Source organism: Botryllus schlosseri, chromosome 14 (genome assembly GCF_051294905.1).
Source record: "Botryllus schlosseri isolate E-star chromosome 14, Bs_hap1, whole genome shotgun sequence".
Lineage (NCBI taxonomy): Eukaryota > Metazoa > Chordata > Ascidiacea > Stolidobranchia > Styelidae > Botryllus > Botryllus schlosseri.
Window position 1 is genome coordinate 9055039 of NC_137249.1, and position 16403 is coordinate 9071441.

The 16403-nt window shown below is 40.1% G+C and overlaps 2 protein-coding genes across 2 annotated transcripts; one reads left to right on the plus strand and one right to left on the minus strand.

Annotated features, from left to right (window-relative positions):
• Positions 1 to 3504: 3504 nt before the first annotated feature.
• On the minus strand, positions 3505 to 7150 carry LOC145455632 (heterogeneous nuclear ribonucleoprotein H2-like). The gene has a single exon (XM_080333612.1). It carries the CDS (start codon positions 5520 to 5522, stop codon positions 4284 to 4286), a length of 1239 nt encoding a protein of 412 aa, XP_080189738.1. The 5' UTR covers positions 5523 to 7150; the 3' UTR covers positions 3505 to 4283.
• A 2641-nt stretch (positions 7151 to 9791) lies between these two features.
• LOC145455730 (leucine-rich repeat-containing protein 34-like) lies at positions 9792 to 16203 on the plus strand. The gene is made up of 10 exons (XM_080333710.1): positions 9792 to 10011; positions 10075 to 10264; positions 10773 to 10873; positions 11096 to 11207; positions 11560 to 11691; positions 13207 to 13325; positions 13983 to 14138; positions 14198 to 14324; positions 15876 to 15988; positions 16051 to 16203. Exons 1-10 carry the CDS (start codon positions 9893 to 9895, stop codon positions 16115 to 16117), a joined length of 1236 nt encoding a protein of 411 aa, XP_080189836.1. The 5' UTR covers positions 9792 to 9892; the 3' UTR covers positions 16118 to 16203.
• Positions 16204 to 16403: the final 200 nt, after the last annotated feature.

Below are 16403 nucleotides of genomic sequence, written 5' to 3' on the forward strand. Positions count from 1 at the left end.
TGCACACGGCACAGAAAATTAGGCTTACATTTTTTTGTAAATCTAAAAAGAGGACACTCTTTCAGAAATTTGAGACTTGCAAAACCGGAGAAGAATTCTCAAAAATCGGTGAATTTTTCCGACTTTGTCATCGGTTGACTGAAAAAAAAAGTCAACTTTTCGCTCGGAGCGAAAATCTCCGTTTTTCACTCCGAAATGCTCGCCGGAGCGTCACTTCTGTGCTGATTTTAGGCATATCACTCGCATTTTGCTCTAAATGTGACCTAAATTTTCAAAAAAGAGGACAAAATCTCAAAAAAGAGGACAATAGGGCGTCCTCCGAGGACACTTTCAAAAAATAGGACAAATCCTCTTAAAAGAGGACGTATGGTAACCCTAAGTAAATGCTTTCTCAACGTGAGATATGTTGATCTTTCATGAGAGGATTGAGGGCCTTACCCGATTATCTTTTTATAAATAATCGTCGGATTATATATGCATTCAATCAAGACACACACAATGTAAATACAATGCGATGTAATGAATAGATATAGGATGCCGCAACGACCAGTTGCGGTCTCTTAATCTGACATCCACCATCTTGTTCTTTGGATTCCTCATTATTGAATTATAGATAACTAACCTACGTAGGTTAGTTATCTATAATTGAATGCCAGAAAGACTGAATTTTCCATAATTAATCCAAAACTTGCGTGTTGATGTTTTGCTCCATATATGTTACCTATGACGTCATATAAAATATCATATAGAAATTAGAATGAGGCTATATCTCTCTCTACAGTCTCTAATTCCACACACAGGGTGTTGGATTCCTTAATTTTCCTATACGCCGACTTGTTTGCCGCACTTTCTCGCGGTACCCATGAGCAGTCCCATCGGCACAGTATAGTGTGTCGCGGCAAGCCGGTTGAGATCCGCTGAGATAGTGGGAATGTTATCGCAGCTTCCATCCAACGTCAGGTATAATGCATAGAGGTGAGGCACGACCCGCCCGTGCCTCAAACGTCCTTTTCGCGCTCTATTTTTGAACAATAAATATAAAAGATTGGTGATGTTGGATGAGAATATGTTCAAATTTAGTTATTCGTGAACATCGACAGTAAATATCAATAATTGTTGAAGGTTTTCACAATTTTCCATTACTCATCCTGGCGACTGGTGAGGCGCGCTGGCTCACTTGCCTCCTTTGACCGCATGTCACTAAGATCGTTTTCAAATATGCAGTTCGCGAGGCCTTCCGTCGAAGCCAGTGATGTGGCCTACCTCTTTCGTGCAAATGCTTACATGAAGGATTCAAATTTCTTGTTGGCATAGCTGGGAAATCCGCAATCGTCGGCCATAGTTCAAGTTTCGGCATTATATCATTTGTCGAAGGTACGGGCTCGGATCTCGCCTACGCCGCTGTTAGTTACGTTATCTTCACAAAGTACAAGGTTCCCGATGAAGGTTGAGAAGACAGACGAAAAGTTCAAAATAGAACACTATTACATCGGGCGAGGCTGCAATATTAGATCGCTTTTTCATTCAGTGTGCTGCATCTTATTCACTTCGCCTAGGCTAAGGTGGGTGTCTGACCCTAAAGGCTACCCAAGTTATTACGACACCTTCTTATCTTTTCATGTATCGCTGTCTTGTGATGTTTTGAAACGATGAAAATGAATCTGATTGGTTGATGCGAGAGACATCCTTCTTTTGGCCCATTACATCGCAATATAAAGCATTGTATACGATTCTAAATTCGTATTTCTTCGCGGAGCGCATGTAATTTTCCAATATGCTGGTGACTCGGGGCTCATATTGTAAGGACAAGCAATTATTACTAAATAAATACAGTCCATCCTCAAGATTACCGGACCACGACTGACCTATCGATCTCGCTTCCCCTGACATGCCGCCCTATTTCTTGTCGCTTCCTTTTTCTATACTATCTTCTTTACTTTCATTCAGTATGCATTGTGGATGCCTCCTCTTTCCATCGCCTAGGCCAAGGTGGGTGTCCGATTCCATAGAAAACTCCTAGTCGCTTCGACATCTTCCTATCTTTTCATTGCATCGCATTTTTGTGGTGTATTGAACTGATAAAATTGCTAATGAACCAATGATGATGATGACGGGACTGTTCGACGCCTTGACACAGCAATATCGGAAGTTTTCGGCATATCTCGATCTTTCGGGGATCGCACTTCTCGGAGTGCGCCTTTCTACCCGAAAGACGTGAATGTCTTTGTAAAATTTCTTTCTTCGGTTTGTAGCACTAATATATTTATACGCAACTCTCCTTCATATTTTTAGTACGTTAATGCAGTATTCGATACAACTCCGCATTGCTCACTGTAATATTAAGGAGCCCGCTATGATATGGGGAGGGCGCCATATTATTTTCAGACAAGCTGCGCCGAGGTAACAAAAACTAAAGAGCCACTGCTCTATATCTCATGGGACGTACGTTTGAACCAGGACTCGGCCCTCCGTTTACGCCAGTCTCCAAGATTTCAGAGTCCACGGGAGGATATTTATGATCGTTTTTTTCCACTCATTTGTACGCACTACTTCTTAGATAGCTTTGTTTTCACAGTTCGTTGTATTAAGGAGGGGGGCAAAGTAGTCGAGAAAGCTACTAAAGTAGAAGTAGTGGTTATAAAAACAGCTCAAAATTGAATTTGCTCGCTTTTAAAACTGAAGTCCTCTGAACTGACACGCGGATGGGGCGTCGACACCTGTGTGAAAAGATATGGGTCAATGTTTTCCGCTACGAAATCCTGGCCTGTATGCAAAATTTGTCCGTTCACATATATAAAAATGAGCTGTCCGGGAGAATTGCAACAGATTTTGAACAAAACTTCCAATGATCTGCTGAACAACTGCAATCAGCACTGGCCTAGAGTGAACTACGATTAACATGTCATTCTTGACGCTTCAATCTCCATGAATATATCGTGTGCACTGTGCATCTTCGAAAATGAGAAGTTAGGTTAATTCTAGATCAGAACGCAAGGACGGTCACGTTCACGAACGAGACGACCACATCGAGCAGCCCCTGAATTTATTGGCAGAAAGTCTCTTATTGCAAAAAAACGTCTACTTGACAAACTGTACATAGTGAACAGGCGCAAAATATGGCGAAGTAGAACAAATTTAGATTTACTTGTCGAGGAGACTATTTGAGTACTTCGTTACTGACCACCTCTGTATTTCACATCGTACCGTTGACACAAATTGCAATTCACCGGAGTTTTTCAAGTTGACAAATTCAACGTCTCTACTATAGATTCACAAGTGGTAACCCCGTTCGACTTTTCAAAAACAGCACAGTTGTAAAGTGATTCCCACCACATCCCAAGTTCAGGAATATCTAGTTCTAGATATCTCAACAATTGAAGAATATTTGGCCTACACCTGAAACGATATCATTGTCCGCTATGCATTCACGTTGTCTCGGCCGGAGTAGCTTATACAACCTGATCTCAGTATTACCCTATTGTGAATTTTTTCTAAAGTACTTCATGCTGTTAAAGATTTTGTTTATTCAACTTGGATTTTCACATTGCCAACCTCTATGAACTGGTTTCAATGTTATAAACGGTAAGAAGGCAGTTGGATGTAATAAAACCTAATATTACCTTTAATGTGAGCGTTAGTAAAGAAGTGATCTTTGAGATGACAGCATCGGACCTCGGGAAATCTAATGACAAGCACAGGTCAAGTACCTGATACTAAATTCATATTTCTATATATGTATTTAATTTAAGACTGCAGAATATCGCCGGTAGTATCATTTGAAAAGTGGGCAGGGCATAGAGTCACGAGTGGGATGAACCCTCTTTCAATTCATTCCGAATGCTGATAATAATTGCAAGGCTCAGTCCATACAGATATGCCAACAACACATCAACTATGCCACTGTATACTTTCTATGTGGTCAAGCGACATTAGAATGATCTAATGCAAAATGCTCAACAATCCAACTATAAAACTTCACAACACATAATTCAAAAGACTTTCATACATAAGGTTCAAGACATAGCAGTTCTGTACTCGGTAAAGACAATGCTACAACTGGGCCAACATTCCTGCAAGTATCCCAAGGCCTCTATCGCATGCGCTTGAGCACAAAATTACATGAGAATGAGATATGAAGCTAAGTAAAATAGCAAACATAAATAAATCCCCAGTATATCTCAAGTTCGCCCAACTCTTTATTTTCAAACGCTTTCATATCCAACATTAATGGTAGTAGGGTGGCAGCAACATACGCCCTACACCCCCTACAGATTGATTTGGGATCAAAACTGTTTGAAATTCCCACCCTCGAGCCCGTAGTCATCATAGTTGTCAAATGCAAAGCCCCTGCGCCCAGCAGCCTGACCCATACCAAATCCACCCACACTAGATCCGTCTTCCCCATCGCAGCGTAGGAATAATTCAATGTAACGATGTTGCATCATCGCCTTGTCTTTAGCCATCGCTGCCTGCGCATCTTGATAAGATGCAAAATCGACATTTGCCTCCCCACTTAACCTTCCATCTTTTCCATACTCTAAATCGACACGAACGGGCACCACTGGGGAAAAAAAACTGCAGATATCTTCTGAAGTCGCTCGAAAAGGAAGCCCCCGCATGTGTATTGTATACCTGTCCCCGCCACCATTACCGTAATCATCCCCATACAAAGATCTATTGCCAAATTCCCGTTTTGATCCCCGACCCCATGGTCCGAAGCCACCGCTGCCACGACCGCCTCCCATTCCATATTGATAATCATCATATTCGTTGAAAGACTCCCCACCACCGCGATATGAATTAAATCCTCCCATGGACCTTCCTCCCATCGACCTCCCGCCCGGTCTTCCACCATTGAATCCACGACTACCTCTCATACCACGTCCCATGGGTCTATCATAAGGACCCCTACGTACATTACTTCGGCCCGTTTTAGGGAAACCCTCCAACCAATCCCTGAGCTCAGCCCGTGTTGTTTTAAATATTTCAATGTAGCGGTGACCGATTTTTTGTTTGTGTTGTTTTAGCGCTTGCTCTGCAACAGAGTGATTAGCAAATTGAACGAATGCTTCCCCACTGCAACGGCCATTGGTTACAGACATGTGTATACCATTGGGTCTAATTTCAAGCCCAGAGAAAAACTGAGCTAACTCTTCCTTTGTGCACTGGTAAGGCAAACCCCGACACTTTATCACTCCATCGCTATCATGCTCTACAGTTTCAGACCCATTCCTTCCCAGGACATATTCCATTTCTTTTGCGGTAGATTTAAAAACCTCTATATATCGGCGACCCATAGACTCGTGGTCCTTTGCAACGGCATTTTGAAGATCCAAGTCAGAATGAACCTCTATGTATGCCTCCCCACTAGGACGTCCTTCCCTTGTGAATGTTTTGTGAATACCTTCTTCCCCGTTGACAATATTTACATCATTAAAAAAATTCAAAACTTCCGCCTCACTTGCAGACCAAGGCAAGCCGCGGACACGAACCACAAATCTGTCATCGTTTTCATCTGACATGTTTAGGCGAAGTAACAATATCCGACTAGAAGCCCTTTAGAATTGAAACAAAATGAAAATGAGCCTAGCTAGCCATTTCGAAGGTCATAAGGATAACACATTCAATTTAAAGTTCTATATAGACTACACATACCTATGCAACCGAAGAGATATGGCATCGGGCCAATTCCGCCTAGCCGTATTCTCACACAACAATTTACTAGGCCACAAATTTTTTTGAGGTGTAGCCTAGTCATGTACTATACGAATGGTGATACGAGACAGGTTCAAATATTTGGCTATGTTGGCGGCCTGATTTGCCAAGACGCAACATCCATGTGTGGTCTCTAGCCCACAGGCACCTCCCTTGCTTATATGCAATCTTGCCTTAGCTCATATGAAGCCTATGACACCAACCCTATCGGGTGCGAGCAGCCATATTGCAACTCAACGATGGTATTCAAACTTTTTCTATGGTATTTACTATTTACAGGAACGGGTGGGAAAAAGGGGACATCTAATTTGTGCAAGTCTACTGTGTTGCAGCTATGTCAATTATGTGAGCTATATCTACTACGTACATAACTACGTACGATGAAACCGTTTTTGAAATAATATACCGTACTAATGCTGATACTATGCAGCAACATAAAAAAACCTCCCCTTGTATGGATCTTTAGATCATGTTTGATCGTGAATTTTTACTGGCAAATTTGATGAGGGTTTTGTAGTGCTTTTTATCGTGACTTTAGTCGTCTCGGTATTCAAATTATCATTTGCTGTGGGTGAGAGAAAATAACATTTTTTCAGAAATACTTTTTTAAGTTAGCACATGCAAGCCTATACGCAGCACAATCATGTGCCCTGGGCATAAAGATGGCATCCATTGGCACTTGTTTGACTAGTAGCCCAGAGTGGAATTGGTGGCAAACGTCACGCGCAACTTTCCATTCAATTCCTCAATTATTCTATGAAAGAAACCCTTCTGTGACGCGCAACTTATTGCCGAAAACAACCACTAATTCCAGTCTGGCTAGTAGCAAGGTCAATTTATAACATTAACAGGTTTGGATAACTTCTTACGACCCGTAATCAGGCTGTGCATTAGTTGACAAACTTATATTCACCAATCTGCTCAGTGCTCACCTCCTGTGCGATCAAGATCCTCAGCATTCACACATACAGCATACAGGCAACACTGCACATCTCACTGGTGCAGCAATGAGCCATCGATTTAGGGTAGGAGCCAGATTAGTGCTCAAGCCACTAATTCACTTCAATACGATATGGGCACAAGGGATGTCAAGCGAAAGCGGCTTGAATATAAAGGAATGTAAATTTATAGTTGCCATGGTTCATCTTGTATCATCCCACATTAACGCTACGAGGCAAAATTGATGAAGTGATACCGGTAGTAACTACAGACTTCTCACTAACCATCACAGACTACTAACAACTACCGTACGTTATTTCAATAATAATTTTCTTATCAATAACCAACCTAAAATTTTGAAAGAAAGTATCAGACACATGGGAGGGTGATGGTGAAGGTCTTCCTCCAGAACATGAACAGGGACGTTGTCACTAGCACGCCAAGAAGATTGCCAGCGCTCTGGGCCTAGTCTATGCTTTGAAAGAGGGCTGGGGCTATGGCTATAGATTACTAACCTAGGTTAGTAATCTATACTATGGCTTGCGCTATGAACATCCGGCTTTCCGGGCATGAATTGAAGTTGCATTATGGGAGATCTCGTTGCCAATAAACGGACACGGCATATCAGTTTTCCATGGTTTTCGGATTAGTCTGGGAGCCGACGGCCGAAGTGGGTGCTCATAGGACATGTAGTCTTAGAAGGATTGACGGTTAAAATTGAAAGTATGCATTCCATTCCACTGATTATAAATTTGAGCGTCAGCCGTTACTGCTTAAGGGGGTTTGGCTGTGAGCATGAGCATAGCCTTTGTAGGGAGCATCAAACATTTGGCATACAGACGTAATTTCAACTCATAGGTACAGCGTCAGTTCCGATATTTTTAGGAAACGCTCTCTTTTGCCTAACAGAATATATACGAACTGACGAAATATAATGGTGTTAACGCGAGATATTGGCATCAGAAGATCAACTTTTCTAAAAACTTTTTGCCATATTTTTCAATTCACGGCCAAGACGAGAGTAGCGTTGCAGCTAATAGCAGATTCTTTGACCAGATCGTATTTACTGATTAGCGAAAACAGATCACTTACCATGAACTGAACCCCTGAAGTTTCAGATTTTAAAATGTTAACGGGAGAGAAGGGGGTGTTAATTTTTGCCTGCACCACCCAGATGCTTTTGACGACGGAGATGCAATACGATCGTACCATAGCAATTTCCAACGTTGTAAATTGCTATGATCGTACGGTCATCTAGTCAGCACCTCCGTATTTTTTCTCCTCCTTGCTATCTGCGTATGCTGAGCGCCTAGCAGGATAGTTGCGGATACCAGTTTTCGGGTGTTTGGTATGACCCGACCGGGGATCGAACCCACGACTTACCGATTTGTTAGTGTCGATCAATGATATATATCATTGGTGTCGATGCAAGCTTTTTAGTACTTGACTAATAACTAGTATCGAAATTTCGGGCTACTGAAGCACCATACTACCGGGAAGGATACCCTATACCAATGTATATATATCATTGCCTATACCTAAGATATAGCACATTCCATCCAATTGCCGTTTACTTTAGAATTACAAAAATATCAAACTCGAACACAGCCGTGCTGGTTGACTACAATCAGAAAACAGATTAGGATAAGGAATAAATAAACACCATAAATAACATCAAGTCCTCAACACCAGTATCAGAGCCCACTGGATCTCCAAGCAGGTTAATATCGTCTTCAGAGTCAAAAACACTAAGCCCATTTACATGGCCGTTTGGGTCAGCTTCGAAGCTGACTCGTCAATCCGACTCTCTCGTTTTTGAAAAAGAGAAAAAGGCAGAGGGCTTCAATCCGTCTTGAGCTCAATCCGTTCCGCAGAGTCGCTTGGAGACGACTTGAACAGTACCGGTACTTGAAAACGAATCCAGACTACAGCAACATACCAACATTTCATGTTCATATTTCACGAAACCGGCACGTATTTCAAATGGGTGAATATGAAAGCTCTATCAGTTCATGATACTGCTTTTATAATTTGCACGTGGTCTTATTTGTTCAGCGTCACAACTTATGAAGCGAGTACAGCCAACAATATAACTTGCACAACTCACAATCAGAAAGAATATATACACGGCGTATTTGGTCATTCTAGAATTGTGTTGAAGGTATTTCTGGATATCTCAACTGCCGTAGCATATTCCCGAGCTGAATCCCACAGTGTTGTGTATCACTCGAGCTGCGATAAACATGACCATGTAAACTCGATCACTTTGGCAAGCCGTCTCATGACGTCGCTCCAAGACGACTTGGCTTCAAGACGACTTGACCATGTAAATGGGCTTAATGTTTCGAAACCAAAACAATGCTGTTGGTAGCCTACGACCAGAATGCAAATACAGAATTGAATTAATTTTTAAGTATAAAACATAAATAGCATTTAGTCCTCAACATCAGTAACAGTGTCCAATGAACCTCCAAGCAAATCAATATTGTCTTCATAACCAAAACATAACTATTTTCAATCAAAACGGACACAGTGGTGCTTGTAGCCTAGAATCAGAAAGCAAATATGGAATTGGATTAATTTTAATGTATAATATTAACAATAACATCATATTTAACATTCATGCAGTCATCAACGTCGGTATCAGTGTTCGATGAATTTTCAAGGAGATCAATATCCCATTCACAGTCAAAACGGAACTATTTTCAATCAAAACGAACACATAGCTGGTAGTAGCATAGAATCAGAAAGAAAACAATTAAGGAATTGGATTGATTTTAATTTATAACATCAACACTACAAGATTACGATATTATGATAAGAATAGGACGGTGCCGAAACGACTTGGAGTAGTAAGGTAGAGAATAGTAATCTAGTAGCTATGCATTAAATTGCTCTGCTAGAAGTGAAACATAATAGGAAGCGACGACAGTGAATGTGGCATGTGCTGGTCCGGTAGGCGAGGTCGATGTGTCATATTGTGGTTCTAATATAATATTCAATGATGAGATTTAGTCTAAAATCAATTCAAAATTTTTCTTTCTTGTTTTCCTTATGCTTATTCAATGATGAGCGTTGAAGCATGAAATCGACGCTACAACGAAGGCGATGTTGTCACCATGGTAACCATAGTCGCGTTTCTGATATCCTGGCTGCTGTAAACATGTAGATCGGTCCATCGTTCTTCAAGTTAACGCTACTGCAGTTTTTATGCGACCGTTGACAGTTTATCGTAAATATGACATCTGCTGCCAACGAAACGAAGGAAAGATACATTGCTTTGTGTCAGCAAAGGAATGTTCAACCACATGAATATATTTTAAAAGCTCTCAACAAATCTGCGAAAGACTTTTTGCTGTAATGAAATGTCATATTATTGACGTTCCGAAATTATATGTCATGGCTGTATAAATATTGTAGGAGCCAAACAGATGAGCTATGCGTTGATCTTGGGGGAAACAACAAGCTGATGACTCGACAAAGATTAGAGGACCAAGATATTGAAATACTTTGCAGTATCCTCAGCAAGAGTACGGTTTTGGCATCTTTAGATCTGCGATATAACAACTTCACAGACGTGGGAGCTGCTTCTATTGCGAAATTCATCGAGGTAGCAATATATAGTTTGTTTATATAGATACTTCAGTGTAAATAAACCGTGTTTCAAGTATTAAAACATGTGACAGATTGTGACCATGAACAGCCTGATATTTTATGATAAGTTAGGATATTTCATGTGAGTAATCGTCATAAATGTATGATACTGTACTGTTTTAAGCCCTAAATATTTTAACATCAGCTTACTGTAATGTTCAGAAGCCCTGGATTCCCGATGATGGTAATTTATTGACGTACGTTCATGTGTTGCTGTGGGCTAATGTCGGACTTGATCAAAGTCAATTGAAATTGCTAGATCATCTCAAGATAGAGTACCGTAATTCTGCATAAAAATATGCTATTGAACATGATATGATATAAAATTTTATCTTCAATGTCCTCCGCATGGATGTCTGCTGTAAAATTTATTTGGGTATTCTCTAATGTTTCACTAATAGAAACTACAGTATTAACTAATAATCACCATCAAATATGAACGACTTATGTTTTTTTCTCATCAGGAGAGTCCTTGCATCAAATCACTGAACTTGATGTGCAATGAGATCACAGCAGTAGGTGCCCAGAAAATTGCTACTGCTCTCCAAGATAATACTACCCTCAGGTGATGTTTTTGAGCGCATATTCATATCTGAAAAACTTTAATAAATGACAGGTAATTTAACCGTGATTTTCAAATTCATCCGTGCAGGTTTCAACAATATAGTATGTATGATCAGTTGATCACATTTGTGTAGTTTATATAGCATCATCCGGTCCAAGTAAGGGGCCAAGTGTTCCCTTCTTCTGTTGATCGCATTTGTTTGTATGACCTTCTTCCATGCAGATCATTAAAAATGAACGGAAATAAAATTGGAAACAAGGGTGGGATGTATTTCGCACAAGCTTTGCAGATAAATTCCAAGTTGCGTCAACTGGATCTTGGAGACACTGATTTGGTTAGTAAATTGTACGAGCTTGTACTAATTTTGAATCATTAAGTTCAGTAATTCAGCAGCAAAATGGTAGGTAATGGAAAACATTAAGATTAATATCGTAATTTTGGTGATCATTCCCATTTTATGACATTGTGTCATGTCCAACGAAATCAAAGGAGTGTTCTTTTGCAGATTTGTATATATTGTTTGACATATATTTACAACGATCATTTTATCTGCCATTCTCCATTTGTATTACCTAAACTCAAGCAACAGGCCTGCTTATATGTCTTAAATGTGTCCTCTCGGAGACTTGCTCTAGTTTTGATATAGTCAAACTATAAACTGTTTGAAAAGTTATTATATTTGCCAGGGAACAGAAAGCATCATAGCATTGTCAACAGTTCTTGGACAAAATAAACACTTACAGTCCATAAATATGAGCAGGCCAGTACTGTTTTCCGAGCAAGAAGAAACAACTGTTCATCTGTCTAAAATGCTCAAGGTAATGTCTACAATGATAGCTTTAATAGTTGCAGTTCACCACCATTTTATATCAGTGCATGCGATTTGAAACTAGTTTAACAGTGGTTGTATTATGACAGAAAATGTATTCATAATGTCAAATATGTTCCTTAACATCTTTTCGATTGGTTATGAAGTTATGAAATAGTTGCAAGTAATTCCACATCGCTAAAGATATATTCCCAGACACGTTATTCTCCGTAGTGAATGGAATCTCTTATTGAGGTTGTGTGATCGTTATTTGAGAACCTTAAAATATAAGTGTGACAATAACAATTCAGAATTGATTGTGGTCATATTTGGAAGGAAGGACGTAATTTATTTTTGTCCCTAATGTTTTTGCGGCATATTCACCGACTCATGACATACATACACACGATCTGTGCTTATGCATATCTTGAGTGTATGATGTGCATGTGCCGCTGAACAAAGAAGGTGCAGATATAGTCTTTTACGGCTTTCTAAGTCTTGCACCACCCCTCCGTGCTATCCCAGTATTGCATGTGCGCCAAGCAGGGAAGCCATGGATATCAGTGTTACTAATCAGGTCTTTGGTTTGACCCGGCCGTGTATCGAACCCAAGACCTACCGATCAAGAAACCGGACGCTTCACCACTACGCTATCTTGTCGGTCGGTCGGTTTTGGCCCATTCTGGTTACACCTGTCTAACGACGCTGTTATCTGGCCATATTCATGCAAGATATCTAGAGAGTAAAGATTGTGTTGGTTTGGCTGAAATAGCATCCGGAGGCTGTTCACAAATTTGCGTTAAGAAATCCTGACGAATTTTTGTTGCAAACGCTGTAATGTGCAATTTACTTGCTGCATGGCTATCGCAGTGACACCTCATATTGGTAAATTAGATTACTTTGATTTATCATAAGATGCCAGATTCTTTTGCGTTTAGGCAATAAAGAATTTATGGTAAGCATAAATCTAGGGTTCACTTGTGAAACACAATTGCCTCATGGATGATTTACTTTTCAAACTTTGACAACAGAAGGACGTAAATATAGGCATTATGCATACTGGGACTTGAGTGGCACAAATAGTTTTTGTTGTCGAAAGTTTAATGGTCAGTTCAATTGTGTGATCTGTAGAGTTATATCTAAAGCTAGAAAAATTGAGGAAATGGTATCCATTTCAGAATCCACTTAATTGTGTCTTGAAATCACGAGTCCTGCCCTGTGTGGTAGGGCTCTAATGATATAAAACATGATTTACTAGTCAATGGACAAAATGAATACAGTTGAATTAAAATGATTGGCCCCTAACTAGGGATTTTCAATCGTGAATCTGTTTACATGCGTGGTGGGCACTGGACAGTCGACATGGTGCCATTGAAGCTAAATTCAACATCACAAGCTGCCTTGTGTAATCATCTGATGAACATTAATCTTGAAAATTATGGATATCGAAAATCTCGGCCATTGATGGAGTTCTTTGCAACAACCCGGTAGCGCTCGCCTCTTCATTGTGTTTTACATTTTACAGATAAATCACAATTTGAGTGAGCTTCATCTTGGGAAATGCGGCATTGGAGATTTTGGTGTAGAACGACTTTGCGATGGTTTAACGGATAATTACAGTCTCGTATATTTGAATTTAAGTTGGTAAGATCATGATAATACTTTGTTTGAATTGGGCTCCCGTTTTCACGTAGAGCTGTAACAGTAGCGGTCTAAGATACTGTTAAGTATCGATTCTGTTGTTATTCTTTACAGTAACCTAGAGAGAGTGAGGGAGATCAGATTTATTTTCGCCTGCACTCTCAACATTAGTAGTCGGCATTGTCATTATGGTATAAATTTTTGACTTTCTTACTATAGAAGAAGAAGGTCTAAAAATTTCACCAGGAAGTAGTTTTTAAAATGCATAAATCGGTATCGCATACTTTTGGTGAAGGAGGTTTTTTCCGAAAATGCACAATGCAAACCTATGCGACAATTGCTTTCTGCAACTATTACTAAAAAATTCAAAATGTATAAAGTAACTAGCGGTGCTTCAAAAATTGTTAAGTAGAAGTGGAAGTAGAAAAATCGACTTGAGTGTTTCCTAAAAGTAGAAGTACTTCATTACTGGCTCTAGCTACCTCTGAAGTTGATTATAAGTTGAATATGATTATATATAGTAAGATTGGGGTCAAGAAAAGCATGTAATTAGAAATCGAAAAAATATTGATTTTATGCAGTGGGCTACTGAGATGAAGTAACTTCACGCCGAACAAATCTAAATAGCACTTATTTAATTTCGATATATTTCATTTCCAGCAACAAAATCACCAGGGACGGAGCTAAGACCCTTTCCGGTTTGCTTCGAAAAAATACACCACTAGAAATTTTAGATTTGGGCCACAACCGAATCGAAGACGACGGTGCTCAGCACATCAGCGAGGCTCTAGCGGTGTACAACAGCACACTGAAAGCGTGAGTAGCGTTGTCGCCAATGTATTCTCTCTCTATCACTCTTTTATTCGCCGCTGCAGGTTAGTTATCAGCTATAATTCTATCAACGGAAAAGGATTGGTGCTGATTGCACACGCCATGCTTTCGAATTCGTCACTTTCAAACATCTACATTTGGGGCAACAATTTGGAAAAACTGGCGTGCGATGTAAGCATGAATTAGTTGATAAAATACTGGAAGTCTCTGGATTCGTTCATTCTTACTTTCAATTTATTTTACTCGAATATATTTTTCACTCTTGCACCGATTCCTCTTAACACTAGAAATAAGGTTTGTTGCGGATTGAATTTACTACAGTAGGAACTAGAAATGTTTAATACCAATGAAGCAATTATATTTGAAGGTTATGTAGTACTGTTAGCGCGGCATCTACAAATCAATCTCAAGATAAATCTTTCAGCTCAAGAAATGCAATATTATAATCAAATTATCTGAAGATCATATATAGCTTTATGAACTTGCCGTGTTTGAACAACCAAGTACTTTTGGTTCCGGATGACATGAAGAAGAACAACCTTTGCGTAAACGCCTCGAAATCCCAATTGCTGACAGTAAATTCAAAAAATAACCTAACCGTTAATATCGCTGGTCAGCCCGTTTCCAACACAGATAATGCCAAATATCTCGGGGTTTTACTGGACTCGAACATGTCCTGGAAGAGTCATATTCAGTCCCTAGAAACTAAATTATCACTGAAGTCCGGCCTGTTCTATATCCTTAGGCGCTTCATGCCAGCATGGGTTCTTCTGATACTCTTTAAATCCTTAATCCAATCGAAGTTACATTATGGAATCCTCTGTTGGGGGGCTGCCAGTAAAACTGCAGTCAGGCCACTGCAAAAACTACAGCATAAAGTACTCCGAATCATAGCTAGGGCCCCAAAGGAGCCTGGCTGCCCATCCAACAAGTCGCTGCTGAAGAGATTCGGCGTCCTAAACATAGAAGATATGCGGAAACTAGAAATCGCCAAGTTTATGTATCAGTTCCACTGCGGTGGTTGCCCCGAATATTTCAATGACTTCTTTACCTCGGAATCAAAAGCGCACAAGTACAACACACGCGCGTCCACGTCGTCCAAATATCATATGATCGACTGAAAAGATCATCGCTCTATCAAATATGCCGGACCTGATGTGTGGAACAGTATCCCGCCGGCCACCCGACAGTCGACGAGCATGCCCACATTCAAGTCGAAATACAAGCAATTACTACTAAATAAATGCAGTCCATCCTCAAGATTACCGGACCACGACTGACCTATCGATCTCACTTCCCAAGACATGCTGCCCTATTTCTTGTCGCTTTCTTTTTCTATACTATCTTCTTTACTTTCATTCAGTGTGCATGCCTCCTCTTTACATCGCCTAGGCCAAGGTGGGTGTCTGATTCCATAGACTGCTCCTAGTCGCTTCGACATCTTCCTGTCTTTTCATTGTATCGCATCTTTGTGGTGTATTGAACTGATAAAATTGCTAATAAAGCAATGATGATGATGATGATGATGAAGATCCTCATGATCATAACATACAACATCGGTACCTATCAATGCCGATCAATCATTGCTTGTACCGCAAATTTGCTTGTTTTGTTTATTCAGTTGACTAAAAAAATCCCTCTCTCGCACTCGAGAACTGATAAATATACCTGCACCAATCTTGTTATGATGTCAAGGATTATTTTGTTTTCTGTTCATATCAGGCATTCAAGTCTCTGATAATTAGCAAGCGCTTACTTCAAAAGAACACTGACGTCAAGCCTTATGAAGTTGATGATACAAATTATCTTGCGGAGATGAGCCATGGTCTGCGTAGGTTCGTATTCAACGGTATATATATATTGTTTCATGGATTGATGTATTCTAAACGGCTTGCAGGTTTTATTATTGGACTCCGTGGTATGGACCCGACGTCCCTGACGAGAATGGTGATTCAGACATTTAGCTTATTTGTTTCGTCGCAATATTCTCAATTTACGCTGACCGAATTTATTTTTAGAAGAAATAAATTATGTACTTTTGCCATCCACAGTTTGTATCACACGCTCTCGTCGTGGTTTTGTGTGCTGGATAATTTTATATGTAGGCCAATAGACTTATCATCTATAGTCTGGTTGACGGTTGAAGTGAAGCAGTGATGTGCGGTGATGTTCAAGGTTGGTGAGACACTGACCCCATTAAAGTCAGATTTCCAAATATATGAACCCGAAATGTTAGCTGATTCAGTTGGC

Bases quoted from the DNA above. Each gene is read 5' to 3' on its own strand.
- LOC145455632 (XM_080333612.1), bottom strand. From the start codon at position 5,522: ATGTCAGATGAAAACGATGACAGATTTGTGGTTCGTGTCCGCGGCTTG.
- LOC145455730 (XM_080333710.1), top strand. From the start codon at position 9,893: ATGACATCTGCTGCCAACGAAACGAAGGAAAGATACATTGCTTTGTGT. The intron at 11,692-13,206 runs GTAATGTCTACA...TACATTTTACAG, and splicing joins ATCTGTCTAAAATGCTCAAG to ATAAATCACAATTTGAGTGA. The intron at 15,989-16,050 runs GTTCGTATTCAA...AACGGCTTGCAG, and splicing joins ATGAGCCATGGTCTGCGTAG to GTTTTATTATTGGACTCCGT.